The sequence below is a fragment of the Arachis duranensis genome, chromosome 1, assembly GCF_000817695.3.
Source record: "Arachis duranensis cultivar V14167 chromosome 1, aradu.V14167.gnm2.J7QH, whole genome shotgun sequence".
Taxonomy (NCBI): Eukaryota; Viridiplantae; Streptophyta; class Magnoliopsida; order Fabales; family Fabaceae; genus Arachis; species Arachis duranensis.
In genome coordinates this window covers 96,812,544-96,833,195 of record NC_029772.3, presented here as the reverse complement: position 1 = coordinate 96,833,195, position 20,652 = coordinate 96,812,544, and the positions used below count along the sequence as shown (strand labels likewise).

General features: G+C 31.9%; 2 protein-coding genes across 2 annotated transcripts; both read right to left on the bottom strand.

Annotated features, from left to right (window-relative positions):
• Positions 1-8,838: 8,838 nt before the first annotated feature.
• On the bottom strand, positions 8,839-11,079 carry LOC107465264 (uncharacterized). The gene has a single exon (XM_021126543.2). It carries the CDS (start codon positions 10,759-10,761, stop codon positions 9,022-9,024), a length of 1,740 nt encoding a protein of 579 aa, XP_020982202.1. The 5' UTR covers positions 10,762-11,079; the 3' UTR covers positions 8,839-9,021.
• A 2,608-nt stretch (positions 11,080-13,687) lies between these two features.
• LOC107465305 (UPF0613 protein PB24D3.06c) lies at positions 13,688-18,076 on the bottom strand. Its single transcript, XM_052255031.1, is given in 9 exon segments — positions 13,688-14,136; positions 14,257-14,321; positions 14,984-15,092; positions 15,871-16,040; positions 16,617-16,682; positions 16,776-16,868; positions 17,221-17,326; positions 17,430-17,506; positions 17,604-18,076. Coding segments are annotated over 9 exon segments (1,062 nt in total). The 5' UTR covers positions 17,832-18,076; the 3' UTR covers positions 13,688-13,988.
• Positions 18,077-20,652: the final 2,576 nt, after the last annotated feature.

The window sequence follows — 20,652 nt, the reverse complement described above, 5'->3', positions numbered from 1 at the left end:
AATATTGAAATATAACCAATTTAATATATTTTATCACAAACACAATATAAAGACTTAATTTAGTATCTGTTTCTCAGTCTATTAAGTAGTATTTCGAAAAGAGATAGAGACTAAAATTACGTTTGTTTATTGTCTTTTAAATACATGGATACAGATACAAATACACAAAGAGACATATACATAAAGATACACAAATTTTTTATTGTATTTGGTGACACTAAACAAGACACACCAGTATAAACTAAATATCAATTTTACCCCTATATTAAAGAGAAAAAGAAAGATAGATTAAAGTTAGGAATACGAATGGCATTTTAAAAATTTACTAAGGATAAAAGAGTAAATATTTGTGTCTTATTCAATATGACTCAATGTCTCATCTTTTTTAAAGGACACCAAATACATGTATTTTATGTATGTTTGTGTGTCACCGTATTTTTCAAAAATATGTGTCTTAGCAAACAAACGGTGGACGTATACCACCGTATCTATGTATTAGTGTTTGTGTTCCATCAAACAAATGCAACCTAAGAGACTGAGACTGAAAGACAAAAATTGAGAGAAAATATTGAAATAAGTCTTAATATTGTGTTTGGTGTAAAGTGGGAGATAGAGACTGAAATAAGAATGAAACTCTAATTTAATTTGCACAAAAGGATAAAGCTAGAATTAATTAATTGAAATGAAGTTATTTTAGGTATAAAATATTATTAAAGTTTTAGTCTCTTTCCTCAAAAATTTCAGTCTCCTGTGTCCCCACTTTTTGGAAGTACCGAAATACTAAAATTTTGGGAATAGAGACTGAAATTTTAATACCAATCTCTGGGTCAACAAACATAATACTAGTTTCAATCTCTCAATCCCTGTCCCAGTACCTAAAAACAAACGCTACCTTAATCTTCATCTCCCTTTCAAATGTAGTTTAATAGACACTAAATCTTAAATGCTAAACATTATATTTTACAGTTTTACTATACATCTAAGTCTTTTAGTAACCAAATTCAATTAAGTTGGTCAAAACCGTCCAAAAATCAGTTTCGTTAGTGAGAGCGTGTCTATATTCTCCAACTCACCATTCGTCTTCTGCGTTCCTTATTCTTTTTCGCGTGTTTCCTCTTCATTGTCGTTCTTTTATTGCTGTTATTGTTGCTACATTTTTTCCTTTTCTCCTCCTCTTTCGGATGATTTTGCAGCATTATGTGTTTCTTTTTTTTTGTTTGATTTTTTTTCTTGTTTTTACTCTTGTTAAGAGTATAAAATAAGAAGAATTATAAGAAGGTAAAATAAAAAGGAGAAGATAAAAATGAGAAGACGAAGAAGATGACGATGATGATGGAGAAGAAGAAGAGGAGGATGAGGAGTAATTTTGAGTTACATGGTACCAAAAAGATGATGATGATGATAATGATGATGATGATGATGAAAAAAAAGAAGAGTTTTGAATTTTGTAGAAAAATAACACCAAAATTTTTTAATAATAACACTAAAATTTTTAATTTTGACACCAAAATTTTGCTAAATTTTTTATTTAAATAAATTTAAAATATATTTAATTTACTAAAATAAATAATTTTTAAAATACATAGGAGGACTTATCTCGTTTACAGTTTACACTATAAACGAGATAAGACAGTGCGCGTGATATGTGTATATCTCGTTTATAGTGTAAACAAGATAAGACTGGATCACGTCTATATATAGATGTCATTTACAACCTTGATCTAGGCCCCATTTCAAACTTTTCCTCCACTTTCTTCTTTTTTCTATCCCTTTCTGACCATATTATCGAGTAAGACGAAGATGATCCGTGCAAATGCACGTGATCCGGACACCAATAGGCTGAACACCACATAGCACTATGCCGGGGGCGCCGACTTTACGGTTAGATTTATTATCTTTACATTTATATTATCCCATATATGTATATCCATTTTTAGGATATTTGTCAGAAACTAGAATACAATTTGTATCATTAGCAATTAGGGCCTATTAGGGAATAATTCTAAAAATATGGTTATTATTTTTTTGTAATTAAGTTGTTAACCACATAATTATTAATTTAGATATTAAATGTTGAGGTAGATATTTTTCAAACGGTTGAAGTTAGTTTATTTGTTACTTGTTTTTTATTTTCTTAACTTAGTTATTAACTATCTAAATTTGATAATTAGATTATTAAGTTAAAGTTTGATAATTAGATTATTAATTATTTAAATTTTTTATTTAAATAAATTAAAAAATATTTTATTTACTGTAATTAGATTATTAAGTTAAAATTTGATAATTAGATTATTAATTACTTTGCTGTATATTTTTATTTTACTTAACGTATTGAGAAAATATCTATTAGTTAAGTAAGTCCATGTCAACATAAAAATTTGTATCGACATAAATTAAGTTAGTACATACGTATAAATTTCTATTGAAAAAATGTATACAATAGTTAAGTCAGTTTGATATGTCGATGGATCTATACAAATTTTAATAATTGTAATATTTTTATTTTTTGTCAGAGGCCTCACTTACTTATGCCCTAGCAAGTGAGTCACACGCTTCCACCACCCGACACCATCGTCTCGTATCTGAGGGAGGTTGGGTTCGACGACACTGTGTAAGAACCGCAAATTAATTAACCGCTTAAATAAAATAATTTAATTGCACAAAATAGGTTTAAAAAATTTGTAATATTAATTAGAAAATTTAAATATGATATTTGGACTCAATAGATTTTTCTGAGTTAGAAAATATAATTTTTTGCAAAAAATTGCGTAAAAACGCATACCGATAAATTAGCCGACAGTACCGGCTTAATTATGTCCGGTACTGTGTGAGAACAGTAAAAACTGTAGAAAAATTTCGAAAAATAATTAAAGTTAAAAATTGGACATAAATTCTAAAGGTTTGGTCCAAAATTGGGCTAAATGGGTAAAAAATCTGTTAGATCGGGCTCAAATTGAGTCCAAGCCCAACATATAAATACTCTCATTAAAAGCCATTTCAGCCACTTCACACTTCATAACTCAACACACACAGCAGTTGGTAGGGTTAGAGAAGAGGGGAAGAATACTATTCACTTTCCCACTCTTTTGCTCATTACTTGAGTTACGGTACTCCGATTTGCGAATGGTTTGCAGCTACGTGAAGCTCTCAACAAGCCCATTAGTTTCATTTAACTTTTGTTGGTAGATTTTGAAATTTCTTCTCTATTATGCAATCCTAAAAAATTCAAAAATTTAGGTTTGAGTTTTGAGTAAATTTTTGTATTTTGATTATTTAGGTACTAACTATTAGTGAGAAATTGTTGGGTTCTATTCCCAATTTCTATGGACAAGGTGAGATTTCTCAAAAACTCTTGTAGTTTAGTATACTGTGAATATTAGGTATTGATTTTGATGAAATATATGAGGTTAGTTTGATTATTGATGCTTGTTGGAGTTATTTTGACTATTTGGAAGCATTGGATTTGAGTTGGAGAATCCAAATTTTGGTGTATTGTACATATTGAAAATCGACTAGGTATGATTTCGATTTTTTCTATGTAATATGTAATATTTTTGGACACTTAGGCTAGTAGATCTTAAAATAGGATTGAATTGGTTGTTGATAATTGTTGATGTATGATGATTTTGATGATTGTTATGATTTTGATGAACGATGATATTGATTTATGATGTGGGGTGAATAATGATGACTATGAGGATTGATAATAAATTATAAGGCTTGTTGATGTTGATAAATGTTGAGGATGGTGAAATGATGTTTTGTGATGTTAATTATTGAGATTTAAGTTTTGTAAGTGAAATTTGGTGTATGGAATGGATGATATTATATGATGCTAAGTTGAGGAATGATGAGAAGGTATATGAATATAATTTAGGTACATTTGGACTGTTTTAGATATGGAATAAGTGGTTTTGAATCGAGAATTTTGATAAAATTGAGGTTTTGAGGTTTTTGGTAAAAAACGAATTATTGGCCAACTTTAGAGGATCATATCTTAAGCCTTAGTTTATAAAATTGATTGGATTTTATATCAAATTAAAGATAATTCAAAGAGTTTTAAAACAGTATAGATTTTGTGGAAATCGAAATTTTGTACAAAAAGATATGATAGTTGGAAGTTGGTGTAAAAAATTTGAAATTTTGTGATGTTGCAGAAAATTGTAAGTTTTGGTTTGTGTGTCCACACACATACCTGTGCCTACGCACCGAGTAGAACGAGTGTTATGACTCATGCGTACGCACGAGGGGTGTGCGCACGCACACTCTATGAAAGTTGCAAGTTGTGCGTACGCACAATATCATACGTACGCACAAGATGGGATGAGTCTTTTGTTGAGTGCATCCGCACGTATTTATGTGTATGCACAAGATGGAAAATTTTACCTTGTGTGTATACACACACCTCTATGCGTACGTACAAGCCCTGTTTTTCAATAAAAATCTTGTTTTTAACCGTATTACCTTTTCGGCAAGCTTGTAAACTTCCATAATACTGATATAAGACCTCTTAGCGTGTTTTTAGGCTTGAAACCTAGGAGAATACAGTAAATGAGTTAGCTAGTTATTTTCTGGTAATGAGTTTAGAAGACGGAGACTTAGGTTTCTGAAGTACTGTGGATGAACTAGCTGGGTATTTGTGATGGAGTACTATATTGATGATGAAATTAAGGACTTGAGAACTCATGATGATTATGTCGAGTCTGGGATTCGGAGATGAATGATGAGACTCAGAATGAGCTGAGAGATTTTACCATGAATCATTAAATTGTCTTTGAAATGATAATTTCTTTTGAATAATATTAATAAGATGTAGGCTTAAGGGATGTGGTTCGTCTCGCTTATGCTGAGCTGTAGGCGTAGGGCGTGGGGTTTGGTCCCACTTACGCTGAGGTGTGAGGGTTGTGGTAGAAGTTCCACTCACATACTTTCGGTTATAAGAGTGACCGAGCACTATATCTCAGGGAAAGTGAGTCGGGCACTATATCCCAGGGGGTTCCCATTTTAAAATGTAGTCGAAAGCGACATTTTCATGGGAATGTGTCGAGTTGACAGTTGAACTGACAATGTGATATCGCAGCCAATAGGACAGGCATTCATCATGTGCATTTCGGCATTTTCTATATGTTTGCATTGCTTTACCTACTTGTATTGTTTGCCAAATTGTATAACATGTATATATATGCTTCCTGATGTTTTTGCCGTATATGTCTTATTACCTATGAATTATTTGTTTGTATCTATTTGTGTCTGGCACTGATGTTGAGGAGGTTCGGTAGGTGGTGGCGATAGGGTCACGTGGAGGTTATGATGGTGAAGGGTATGGGATCATGGTGTTGATTTAGTTAGAAATTCCCTAAACTATATTACCATTGTCTTATTACGGTTTTAAGTTAAGATTTTATATTTATATTAGTATTGCTTTAAGTTTGAATCTCAAGTTTGATGTGAAGTTCTAGAATTATCTTTGGCGCCCCAAAATCTTATATCTTATATTATCGGTCACTATTATCATACTGAGAACCTCCGGTTCTCATACCATATTCTGTTGTTATTTTTTTGATGCAGGTCGTAACCCACCTCGGTGAGTTGCGTGATGGTGACAGAATGGAAGATCTTTATCATCTTTTCGATTTTTTTTACTATTTTGTTTTAGTACTCACTTTTGTATCTATATTTGCCTTAGAGGCTAACTTTGAAAGAGATATTGTATATGCTGTTTTAACTTTCAGAACTCTGTTATGTCTGTATATACTAGTCAGCCTAAACTTTGCGGGCTGAGAATAGTACTTTGTGATACTCATATATCTACATATGCATTGTTATCTTGTATCTATATCTTGTGCCTTTATGCTTGTAGCTTCGTGTGAAGGTTTCGTACTTTTGTAACTCTACGTAAGGTTTAGGGTAATTAGAATGTTACACACGGTGCCTCTCAGGGACTTTGTCTTCCGACAACGAACTTACGCACCGAGTGCATAACAGTAACAGATTCTCACACTCAAATATCACTCTATTGTCACTGTTTCTCATATGACAATTGGAATACACACAGACAACGACATATTTGCTACTACTAGACATTTTTGCCTATATTTTGGAAGAAAAACGGAGGAGAAGAAAAAATGAAATGTTTGTGAAGAATACCAAGAGTTGCACATCCTTTTATAGCTGTTGAAAATTTGTCTTACTGTATCTTATTTACACTGTAAACGTTATAATTTAACACATATCTCGTTTACATTATAAACGAGATACGTGCAAACTTATCTTGTTTACACTGTAAACGAGATAATATAAGATGTGCTAACACATATCTCACACTCAAGATAAGTTTGCACGTATCTTGTTTACACTGTAAACGAGATAAGTCATTTTACGTATTTTTGTAATAATTTTTAAAATTATTTATTTCAATAAATTAAATATTTTTTTAATTTATTTAAATAAAAAATCAAAATTTTGCTACAAAATATGAAAATATCTTCTTTAATGTAATATTCTTTTTGCTTCTTATTCTTCTTTCTTTCTTTCTTTCTTTCTTTCTTTTTTCTCTTACTTCTTCTTTTAAGAGCATTAATTATCATACTATACTTAAATGAACATATGTGTACTGTATTCCAATCTTATTTAGTTAAATGAATGCAAGTTTATATTTAATGGATTGAATTTTTGTCATAAACAAAAATATCATTAAAATTTATTTAAAGTGAGACAGAATTTAAATATAATGATAAAGAATGTAGAAAGTAAATTGCATACTAAAAGATCACATTAACTCTATAAAATAAGATAAGAAAGAACATTACACAAAAAATATTGAACCTTTTTAAAATATTACACATTTAATGAATTGAATGTTTATCTCATATATAAAATAACATATAATAAACTAAAAAATAATATCGAAATATCTTCACTAACACCGAAATTTTTAACTAAATGATGCAGATTCACAAATTTTAAATAAAAAAGAGAATAAGTGAAAAAAAGTCTGTAGATAATGTAGCGAAATTAAGCAGAATAAATGCAAAAATTCGAAAGAGAATTATTAGTGATATTTACGTATAAGAAGACGACAATGTATCTGATATATAAAACGATACATAAATTTTTAAAAAATAACAGCAAAATGTCTTCACTCTAATATTGAAATTTCCAACTATGATGTCGATAACGACAATGATGACGATAATAATAATGATAATGATAATGATGGTGACGGTAACGAAGGAGCAGGAGTAAAAAGAAGAAAAAGAATAAATCAAATGAGAAAAAAGGAGGAGGAGGAGGTGGTGGTGACAATTGACAGCAACGACAATAACAAAAGAAAAAGATGAGAAAAAAGAATGAAGAAAAGAAAAAAACCAGCAGCAGAGATGTGTAAGTAAGAAGAAGCAGCAACGCGTTCGAAGATAAAGAAAATTACGCGCATAGTAAGTGACGCGTAATGTGAAAAACGGTTATAACAATTTAGTTGTAGAACTTTTGTATAAATTTTAAATGCATTTGTTAATTTATTTTTTAGATAATAATAATAATAATAATAATAATAATAATAATAATAATAATAATAATAATAATAATTTGAGATTTATCAAAATAATTATTCATATACTAAAATCAAAATATAATAAGTTCAACTCTTGAAGTTAACAAGATATTGTTTTGTAGATTATACACGATGAATGACATTTTGAAAAAGAAAATTTATATACTAAATTTTCTCTTATATTTTTAGGAAAAGTATATGGAACCAACTAATAATCAGCTAAGATTGGAACAATATAATTAATTATAATTAGTTTTATTAATTTATAATCTAATTTGTTTTTTAAATTATTGTTGACCACGTTCAAAATATGAGGGAAGATACGCTAGTGTTAGGAGAGAATCACGGAACAGATGCTTTGATCATTCATTAGTTGGTTCCATATAATTAATTATGTTTTATTAATGCGTAACACATGAAATATAGAAACCATATCCAAAACCATCCAATTTACAAGAAAAAGAAACATCCGTGTGGCTATCAGTAGCAACATCCGGTTAAAGTCACCGGTGCCTCTGGTTTACCGCTGATTCTTGGCTTATATAGAGTTGGTTCCCTAGCATTGTTGATATTTTTATTATCACTTTATCAGCAATGTTTAATAACCAAAAAAAAATTAGTGAAAGTCAATCAGAATTTACTTTATTTAATAAATATTAAATAAAACAAATTCTAATTTTTTTTAATTTATTTTTCTAGCACAACCGCTCCATTATATTTATACAGAAGTAATGATGTTTGGTCAGCTACTCACAAGGATTTGCATAATACCAGCTACCACTGCTAAATATTTGTCATATTTTAACGAAGTAAACTACTTCATGTCAGGAAAATGATTTTATTTGATGCTGCAGCACTCTTCTCCCTTACCATATCATATTTAAATCATAATGTAAGATTAAAAGCATATGAGTAAATAAATAGACTTGCTTTCTCTCAAGTTTGCACAATCTTTTTGTACCTTGTTCACGCTGACAGGTGAGTGAGTCACTACAAGTTGATCCATTTTTTAGTCACCCATAGGCCATAGCAGAAGCTAATGTGAAAATATATACCAACATGAAAAAAGACTTAATGGAGCAACCAGCTTTGTATGCAACACAATCAAGAAACTAACCACAGATCTTATTCTTAGGCCCTCAGGAACAAAAGAGAGATGTGCACAATATAGTAAATAGGCTTTGATCTATAATGTTGATCATCAATAAATAAAATATATTTTCAGACTCCTCTTCTGCTAATCTACAAGTGGAAGTGTGGAACAATCTCATGTATACATAATCATCTCACTTTTAACACTAACAATTCTATGAGCAATAAAGAATGCCAAACTAATCATTTTACAGAAACAGAAAGAATCCAAACTTGATGGATCCAAGCACCACCATTTTAGCTTCAAAATCCTAAGGGTATGCAATATTATATTTATATAGGATATGCTAACACTTCCCTCTAAATCCATTGTAGGGCTATGTTGAACATAATGCATTGAGAAGTACATGAGCTAACATGAGGTCCACAAAATATTGATGCCCAATTTGGCCGTCTCGCCACTTCATCTTCACCGGAGCCCTTCCATAGTGAACACCATCATTACAACGGTTATCAAAGTGCCATGGAAATGTCATATCAAAGTTGTCGATCACACCAGACACAATGCCGGCATGCTTTAATTTCTCTAAGAACACACCATTGAAAACCTCCATTTTGTTGGGATTAAATGCTAGTGATCTTGCATATCCACCAGTTGCAACAGTGTTCCTGTAAAAGACTCTAGGCCATGCCAGTCCCCTTTGTTTCACCGTCCTCATAACATCGGCCCAAAAAGATGCTGCATAGTCTGCTCCAACAGAAAATGCTCTTATATTACGCCAGTGTACCCCATCATGCAAGCCAGAGTTCATGATCACAGTGTCTGGGATTGTGTCTTCTGAGAAGTATTTCAACAGCAAATTTTGAAACCCTTCATCCCTCAGAGAATCCAATCCTAGATAGTTTTGTGTTTCATTCCAATGCCCATTGAAGATGCTTGTAATCCTAATTGTTTGAGAAGGATCTTTTGGGTTCGAGAAGTTCATGTCAAATCGTCTTGGGACAGCATGAATCTCTGGCAAATCCAGAATGAAATTGAGCATATTTCGGATAGTGTCAACATGATTCGAATCGCCCCAAAAGAAAATCCAGCGACCCTTCAAGCAGTTCCAAGCAGACTCAGCTGAATACATCTTGAATGAGCAGTGAGTTGAGTACACCCAACCATTACTCTCCAGAGTTCCCAAGGAGCCATCACACCATGGAGCTTTGCAAGGAAAATCCGGCGCTAAGCATCGATACCTACCATCATTACCTATGAGACATTCATCATTCTTGGCATGCCTTGTCCACCTTCCACACCACACATCCCTGCTAAAATCAGAAGCTTTGCAAGCCTTGAGTTCTGGTAATTGAGCACTGGTTCTGTAGAACCTGATCGCAATGTTGCGAAGAACTCGATCATGAACAAATCTCCAGGGGGTGAATTTGAGTCCTTCAAAGTGTCTATAAAGCAGGATTATGGTGAAGTTGTAAACCCCCTCAAAATCTGGATGAACTTGCAGTGAAACAGAGTAAGAACCATTGCTGAAATCCTTCACTAAAGGCCTAGATTTCCATGACTCCCCTGAAAGATCAGTTTCAAAGTAATCACCACCAACACAGTGAGGCTTCCCTAACTCATCCAATGCATGAAATCCAAACTCATGAACATCACCAGCTGATAGCTCTATCATTCTTTCACCACCATCCAAACCAGGAATCACAATCTCTACAGTCTTGGAATCCTTACAAGGTTCTCCTCCATGAGCAGACCAATGAGCTAGAAGGTTTGAAGTCAAATTGGCTTCAAGTTCACTTGAAATCCAACTTACAGTAACAGGATCTTGATCTTGGGACCCTAAATGAGCTTTTCTATCCAAACTAGTGGGAACATAATGAGAAGGTAAAGTATTTGGATTGGAATGAGTAAAGTTAGGAGAATGAACCCTTACAACAGAAAGATGATAATCTTGGCGAAGCCTCCAAGTATGAATGAGATTCTTGACGGTGCATCCATCAATGCTCCAAACAAGAACCATTCCAAACAAAACCAAAGCTGTGAGCAACCCAACACGCCAATGGTGTATTGGAATGGACCACACTCCCCATTGATTCACCACCACCTTCTCAGGCATCACAAGCTTCCAAAAAGCGTCTAACTTCAAAGATGCCCAGAACCAAATCCAGCACCAGACACAAGAAAAGTTGTTATTTTTGACAACAACACTCCAAGAAAGTATCTTAAAAGCACAAATGTCCACTTTCTCGAGGGGAAAGAGAAATCACAATACTTTAATGGAAGAAAGAGAAAAACAAGTGGCTCAGAAGGTGAGGTTCAAAGTACCATCAATGATGTCTGAAGGTTGAAGAAGCAACGGCATCACGAAGCTACAATGTTGAGTATTAATGAAAACGGGTGCTGTAATAAGTAATAACCTCAGCAGATTTAAGAAATTTCCATTCATTTCAAGTCCATAAATCAAGTTATAAACTTCCATAGTATTTTTAGTAAACTTTTATTTATTTTTATTTGTTTTTTGTGAGCATTTATATTTTCTCTTCACCTGTGCATTTTTTTTTATGCCTTTCACTAGTTTCCAAATTCCAACAAGTAAAACAAATAAACTTTTTTTTTTTTTGGATCTTGAATTACTGTCGTCAATGAAAGTCAAGTTGGAGTCAACATATTATGCAACATCTTAATTGCATTATCTTAAGGAATTGCTGCTGTCTTAATTTTTTTCATACTCAATTTCTCCCACTTGCCCCTTATTTATTAACATTCACTTCTGTATATGTTACACGTTACCGGATAATGAGATGCATGTTAATAATTTGGTAAATTTTATGGTATTTATAATTTGTTGTCTAATTTTTGCTTAAATTTGAATATTTAATAATTATTTGTTTTTTATATTTTTAAAATTAAATATTAATTTTTAATTTTTTATGATAAGTTAGACAAATATTTTTAAGTACTATAACAATTACATGATAATTTTACTCTAGTGTTTTGTGTGCTTGTTCATCTTTAATGTAATTATTTAACACTTTTCATATTCCTTGATAAAATGTAGTATTTTCACTTTAATGATTGATTAGGCATTCATTTATTCCTGTGGAGTGTGGAGTAAATTTTTTTATACTTCATAGAGAGATTTTACCTATTTATTTTAATTAAAAAAAATAGGGAAACCAGGGAATCCTATGACGGTAGGCCAAAAAGGCAAAAACTAAAATCGAAGTTAATGTTCGTGTTAGAAAATGCTTATAAAAATGATTAGTCAGTAAATAAATGTTATAGAAGTAACTAACAATATAAAATTCGTATTTCAAAAAATTTTTACATTTTAATTTAATTAATATATTGAATTGTATTTATTTTTTGTGTTAATTAAATCCAAAAATAAAAATTAATTACAACTACTAGTAGAATTATTGGCCTAGCTAATCAAATTAAATTACATAAATCTGAATACGGTGCAGCCTACAGTGTGGCGCACCGACACGGGCCCCCTAAGAATGGAATTCCAATAAGAAGCAACTCCGCCGCTCATAATGTAAATAGTTTTTTTTTTTTATTATATACGTGTTGCTAAGATTTTTATTTAAAGAAAAACTAAAATACTTTTTAGTATTATTGGCGGTGGCATTTATGCATTGTCCATGGCAAAGCAACATGGATGGTAATGTGACTACCTGAATTTAGCCACGTGATGTGTCCCACTCTAACCACAACACGTCAACATTTTTGTTTCTATGCACCAACACCAACTAATCATCTACCACCACTTCACGGCCACAACCGCCGCAACATAGGAGGTGATGGTGGTGGTAAACTGGTCTTGCCACCTCAAGGAAACCCTCTTCCATAATATGATCATCTTGCCTCTTTAACTTTGATAAGTGATTTAATAATCTGCAGAATGAGAAATTATTACGTGTGACTCAATCATTCTAATTCAATAATTAATTTTTTTTTAAAAAAAGGGATAGTTTATAACAAGTTTGATGAAAAGTCGTATTGCTTCAGAAGATGCACATGTTATTCATGATCCTTGATAATAAGTAATAGAAAAAGAATGGCAAACATGTATTTTTGTGAGAAGCTACATTGAGATGTGAATGCAATAGACGGACACAGCTAGTTCACAGACAGTGCAACGGCAAAGGCAGGCACTAATTTAATTCTGCTTAGCCTAGCACAGCTGGTGGTTAGTGCTTAATTATTGCGAGTAAATGTATTTAGTAATGTTGTTAAAGATAGGTCCCAGCAGCATCAGCATGGTAGGCGCTCTCATTCCAAACATTCTCCCTAACCAATGTCACTAACCAACGTCCATAGCCCAAGTCAAGTGAGTTACGGTGCAACGACATCATCTCCATACACACCTCTTTCAACTCAGATTACACATTACACTGAGTTAGGTTAAAGTACCTGCATGTCAACAGTTTCTAACATATAAAAATTATTCAGATCCTACATATTTATTTAATGATATTATATATATGATTATTATTTACAAAAAAATATTTTTATTTTTAAATAATTTAATCAAATATATTTAACTATCGAACACTATTATTTTTAATCAAATATATTTAACTATCGAATGCTATTATTTTTACTTAAAAAGTATCAAGTGAATACTTACTATATATAATTTTTTGGTTCATACTTCTAACAAAATTCAACGGTCCAATGTCTATCTTTGACCCCACCGGCTACTGTTCAGTTGGTACCCACCCCACCGGACAATTACTTGCCAATTTGCCATCACTTGACAAGAAAAGCAAGGGAATGACATACCACAAGGATAAAGCAAAGCTGGAACCAAATATCACTTGCTGCTACTATACAATTTGTTTGGTTGAAAAAATAGCACTCCTTGTTGCGTTGGTCGCCATGATTGCATATTTGCATTAAGTAGTTTGTTAATTACTTAATTCCCATGCCAATCTTGGTCTTGTGGTACAGAATTTTTTATGCAGGAAAAGTACATACTGCATGTTCTTCCTTCATGCCAATCTTGGTCTACTACACGTTTCCATCACATAATATCACTAAATCCGGAATCATGAGAACCAATCTGCAGGGGGCAGAGAGCATTCATATGCAAGAAGCAATTGAGTTGGCTAAAATGTAGCAAAAAAATGTTTTAAAATCTACTATATTAACAAAAATTATTATGACTAAAAGTCTTAAAACTGATTCAAACCCCTCCGCCAAAAAAGAATAATAAGAAAAAGAAAACCAGGAAAATTATGCACGCGAGAAAAATGGAAGATTAACAAAATCGAGAGACAAAGAAACTGAATCTAACAATAATAAGGGAATGCTGCAGTGGAGAGCTAAAAGACACTAATTCCATGGATCATCCCAGCCCTTGGGTCCTTCTCTTTTTAAGAAATCAATGATAGCTAGGACAGCTTCTTCAGATCTGTTAGAGAGTGAGTGGTTTCCATATTCAATTTCTACTTTCTCTGCACCCCCCATTGCTCTGCATAATCTGCACGTTTACAGAATGTATCCCGTGACCATATGAACAACATTCATATATCTGACTCCTCTCAACTTGTTATTGATTGCATATAGACAAAGTTGGACCAGATACGAGTAGAGATTTTACCGTTCAACAAGTTCCTTCTTATTGACATAATCTGGCACATATTCATCTGCCATTGAAAATATAACCTGCGAAAGACAACCCATGCCAGTATGAGTAATTGATTATCGTCCTACTTATTTTTATTTTTCCTTTTGAAATAATGTGGTAGTTCTCTTGTTTCCTATCTCTCAAACAACAACAACAAAGCCTTGTCCTTTTAAGTGGTATCTCCAGTCTCCCAAAACTGGATTACAATTTAAAGATCTTAAGTACAATTATTTCAAAACGAGAGAAACATCACTTGCACTTTCTTTGTAATATTCATGCCAAAGTGATTAATCAATGGTGAAAAACTTCAAGGTTTTTTTTTCTTTTTTCTTTCTTCCCTTTTTTTTTATGGTGAGAGGGAAGGAACCTTAGGAGTCACTAGCATGATCTAAGACACCTACAACAACATAGGTCACCCACCCCGACTATATGAGCCAGGTCTTGGTAAATGGTAATATGTTCTCTTCCTGTTTAGGTCTCCTTCAATTGTAAAATAACATTCCCAAAGACAATTCGTATATACCTTCTACATAGAGGAAAAAGAAAGAAATAACTTATTTGAACAATGGCTATTGTAGCAAAATAACTTAAGCCAAGGTTTTACTTAATCCTACAGCTGAATAAATTCTGCCCTTCAAAATATTATCAAGAGACCATACAGAAAGAGAAGAACTAGTTAGCTTAACTGGTATATGCTCACCTGGCAATGTGTGCTAGACATGTGTCCAAGCCTCATCCTCAACTGATCTTCACTCAGATCGGAACTGAACAAGTCGTCATCACCATTATATGCACAAAGGGAGTGATATCTGGAAAGTAACTACTTTTTAGGAAGGAAGCAGTAGCATGGCAACAACAAAGACCCTTTCTAAAGTATGTAATCAATGTCCATTTTAGCAGAGAGGAAAATATGCATTAACATGTTGTGCATGTGGTATTTCTCCATCAAGAGGAGAGAAAATGAGGGAACAACAGGAACACAAAAGGGGACCAAATTTTTTTAATTAAAAAAAAAGGTCAAGGAAAAAAGGAAATTAATTTTGTCAAACATCTGATCAGGTTAAGTTCAAATACAATAGCTAACAACCAATAACCTTGTTCAAATATACGATTGTATAGCACTAGTTTATTTGGAAGTCTGTCAGCAACCACGTTTAGCAGCAGAAGAATATCATTCAATTGCTAAACCTGTGATTTTTACAATTTGACAAGCAAAGCTGGAAGAAAAGATGTGTGTGTACCAATAGCATTCATGAACGGGGTAAATCACAGCTGTAAATTTGTTTCAAGCTTCAACTATCATATTGAAAAAGCAAAATTGTTTCAAGTTTCCTGAATGTAGAAAAGGAACTAATGGAATATGATGCATAAGGAAATTGATATTGTTAAGACAACCATTGGACTCACCATTGGAGAGCAAAAGAAAATTTGTCCAATTGAATAACATTCATTAGTTTCTAGACAAAACATGAACTATGCAGCTATAGCATCAATGCAGAAATTGTATAGCTGATCCTACGTATTTATATAATGAAATCTAGGCTTATTTCAGTATTTCATGCTCCTACAATAGTTTTGTAAAATCACCTGTATGCAGTTATTGGAGAACAAGGATCTGCTTCTCTTGGCATTAATTCTGAACCTCGGCCTTCACTTATCATTTTAGCCGCCAAGTCAATCATAGAAGCTGTCTCAGGGAACATCCACTTTTTTTTTTAAATAATTTTTTCTCCCCTTCTGCTGGGCAAGACTGAAATCTCATATTTCAATCCAAAGACTTTGAGATTTAAATCATACAGGCCTTACAAGAGTAGGAGGAAGAGAACCACATGTTAATGCATACGAATGAGAAAGCTGTATGAACAAAGAGAGTAGCACTGTACATATAGTAGAAAAAAACACAACCCCTGTCTATATGCATATTATCAGGGAAAATGTAGTTATGAATTCATCCACTGTAATTCTGGCATCAAGAACAAAGTTAACACGAATGGTGTGAATTTTGCAATGCAACAGCAAACACCATCAGCTGAATGTAACAAAATCCTTTAAAAAAGATAAATGTTTCTGTTTTTTCACAATAATGATTTCACCATCACTAGGCAGTCAATGGTGACATCCATATGACTTACTATGAACATTTTGAAATGAATATAGTTTCCTATTTTGTTTTTGGTTGCAGTTATGTTCTTATAATAGTCCAATAATCAAATTATAATTTAGAAGGACGTGATATAAATAAGCTAAGGATCTTTGTTCCAAAGGTTAAGATGCTTTTATGCTGTGCCAGATAGTGAACGTAAAATACTAATCTAGTAAGTACAATTGAGTACCTGCAAGATGGCAGCACGAACAGCTTTGGAGCAAGCAAAATTTGTTCGCATGTAATGCACAATATCCTATAAAACATGTCCAACAAGAAGTTTACTTCACTTGCTTAACATTGTGGTAAAAAATTTATGGTGTAGGATTTTAGGGAAATAACAAGTAACCTGACAACCAGTACTATGCCCAAGTAATACCACACCTTCGGAATCTTGTTTGTTAATTAGATAATTAATCAGCTGATCCACCTCTTTAGCATCCTTCAACATGGATTAAACAAGAAATTAAAAATGTATGCATCATTAACCTCATCAACTAGAAGAAAATATTAACATTGCAATGTTCAGCTAAATCTGGTGACTAACTCCCTGGTTTTACCATAACTAACAAAGCAACTGGAATCTGCATATATGTTGGTTATGGTTATGCAAATGATCATAACTCAACAGCAGAAAATTACTAAAAGAATCTTATAATAAGGTCGAGGATGTTGACTCTAGTAATTCCTTGAGCTAAACGTTAGTAGTACTACACTGAATTGCAAATTGTAATGTAATATTCTAGAGCAACAGTCACAAGAATGGTAAAACCAGGAATAATTTAGTTGTTTACTTGTTGCAAGCTTGAGGTGCCATATCCACTGTAAGAAGATGACATGAGGAACTGAACCAGTGACCAATTTTCACGGTCCAAGGCATTTGCGAGAAGTTCCAAGTAGCTGGAGGAAGGAAGATGAAGAAAATGGATGTCAGATAGAAAATCCTGTTAGGTCCAGATACTCTAAAAACTCCCGTTAGAATCCGAAGAATGTAAAAACATACGGAGTAGCAAGAAAACCATCGGTCAATCCACCAATAAAAACGACTTGCCGTTTGTAATCGCCAGTCTTAAATGCAACCTGCAAATAGAGAATGCAACACGCTCAAAATTATTATGAACAGAAAACGATTCGGAAGTGGAAAAAGAGAGATCAGAAGGTAAAATTTCAAAGAGACCTGAATAGGATTTGGACCGTACTTGAAGAGTACCCCACGGAACTGATTTTTGCGGACGATAGGACCGGAAAAGTCAGCGGTGGCGGCAACCGTGGAGTTAGCGGACATTTTTAAGCTGGAAGACCTATCGGGACGGCCGCCCCTGACGATCCCAGAGAACCAGGAAACGGGAGTATAAGAAGAGGATGAGACAGAGGGAGAAACAGGGGAAGGCGACGGAGGATTCATTTTATTGGCTTTCTAGTTTGTAGTCATGGCTGTGGGGCCAGATCTTCTATCTGCACGCAGCACGAGGTGCTGTATTGGGCTGCTGTCAGAACTCAGAACTCAACAACTGTGACCGGCCCACGACGGTTACGTGTGGCGCGTGTGGATCACTGTCTCATCCTTCCGCGCGTCCAACTAATCCTGCTGATTCTTGTTTCGCGGTGGGTGAAGGTGAACAACTCAATCGGAATCAACTGTCTTCGTGTAGAATTGAAATTAATTAAATATTAAATACTAAAATAAAATAATAAATCAGATGATATTTGGAAACATATGGTATTAATTGTAATATTGTTAAGTATAATTTTTTATTTTTGTTTAAAAAATTTTAGTACGAAATCATAGTGTATAATTTTAATTAAAAAGAAAAATTTTCACGTAATAACTATTTTTTTTAATGGGCTAACACAAAAACTTCCTTACATTATTATACATTCGAATTTTACAAAATTACTTTTAAATAATTTAAATATGCAACAAAAATGTCTAACAATAAATATATTTTCTCAAAAAATATCTTAAAAATTGAATTTTGATGTAATTTTTTACGAGCATAATTAAAAACTGAGATATTATTATTTTAAAATTTGGTAATTTTTTTAAGTATAAATTTTTTTGTGATTTTTTAAAAATATTATTAGTTGTTAATAAAAAATTACAATAAAAAAATATATTTAACAAAAATTATCAAATTTTAAAAATAATAATATCTCATTTTTTTAATAATGTTTGTAAAAAATTATATCAAAATTCAATCTCTAATGTATTTTTTGAAAAATAAATATTTAATATTAGATAATCTTGTAAAAAAACTAACATTAAATATGTATTTCTCAAAAAATGCATTAGAGATTGAATTTTGATATAATTTTTTGCAAGTATGATTAAAAAAATGAGATATTATTATCCTTAAAATTTGGTGATTTTTCGTTAAATATATATTGTTTTGTGATTTTTTAAAAGTATTATTGGTTGTTAACAAAAACATTATACAAAAAAATATATACTTAACGAAAAATCACCAAATTTTAAGTATAATAATATCTTATTTGTATAATTGTGCTTGCAAAAAATTACGTCAAAATTCAATTTCTAAAGTATGTTTTGAAAATATATATTTGATGTTGGATATTTTTGATTTTTTGTTATGTTTTTAAATTATTTAAAGATATTTTTTTCAATAGTAAAATTCGAGTATATTTTTTTCGGCATTTAAACAATTTGATGATATTTTTTATGGTTAACTCTTTTTTAATTATTACACTACTTATGCACATACTATATGAAATTTTTAACAATCTCCCTATGTAATCATTAGGAGTCTAACCAATAATAAATCAACAAATATTTTTTAATTGCACTCCATATTAATTAATTATTATTAATTAGTAATTATTTAAATTTTATTTTTTTTTAAATATACAATTAATGATTATTAATTACAGTTGTTTAAAATTGACTAGTTAAAAATTATTTATTTATATTTTTTCAATTTTTAAACTACATCTAGTCTTAGTTAAAAATTAAACTGGAATGAAGCATTTACGAGATATTTTAACATGTCATTTCAATTAAATTTTCAGTCACTAAAATCGTATTTGTTTATTGTCTTTCAAATATATGGCACAGACACAAATACACAAACAGACATATACACAAAGATACACAAACATTTTATTGTATTTAGTGATAATGAACAAGACACACTAGCATAAACTAAATATTAATTTTACACCTATATTATCACCAATGGAATAAGAATAAGAGTAAATATTTGTGTCTCATTCAATGTGTTTTCGTGTCTCATATTTTTTGAAGGACACTAAATACATATATTTTATGTACGTTTGTGTGTCACCGTATCCTTCAAAAATCCGTGTCTTTAGCAAATAAACGATAGACATATACCACCGTGTCTATGTATTAGTGTCTACGTCCTATCAAACAAACACAGCATAAATTTTTTTAGTGGTCTTTGAGATTTACAACTTTTATTATTTTAGGCCTTTAGATTCAACATTCATTATATTAGTCTCGAGATCTATTTTCAAGTATCATATTGGTCTTTAGGCCTTTTTTTGGTATTGAATTAACGAATGAAATATTAAGCTAGTTCTGACTTATGTGCTGTGCTAAATACATGACTAAAAATGAAGTTGTTTTAGAGAATAAATAGAGATAAAACGGTTAAAGTTTCATATAAACTTTTAATTGTATTTTTGTTTTTTTCTTATTTAAGCGCCATGCGAAATGATGTTTGGTTTTATGTCCAACGTGATAAGTCAGAGTTAACTTAGCACTTAAAAAAAGTCTAAAGATTAATATGATATTTAGAGTTGGATTTCGAAAACTAAAATAGTAAATTTTAGATTTAAGAGATGAAAAATGGAATTTAAAAATTTATTTTCGGGAATGTAGTCGATTTTAATCTCTCTTTCACTAATAACTTGTTTTTTTTCTTTGGACATGAGTAATACTTGATAAGTACCCAATTTCATGTTTTTCTTGGTTAACGTACCCAATTTCATTTAGATGGTCCATGGGTTTTCTTGGGCCTGTATGAGCATACAGAACCAAACAAAAATACATAAGTTCCTGGGTTTGTTCCCAAAATATCTGCATTGTTAGCTTTGGGCTAAGAAGTAAGAACCTTTTCCTCTTTGGTCCTTAGGCATTCCGGATCCAAAAACAGATATCCCAGGAGGATTTTAATGATTTTTTTCCACAAAAACCGGGTAAAGAGAAAATGATTTACGATACTCTAGCAAAAAGAGAAAAAACT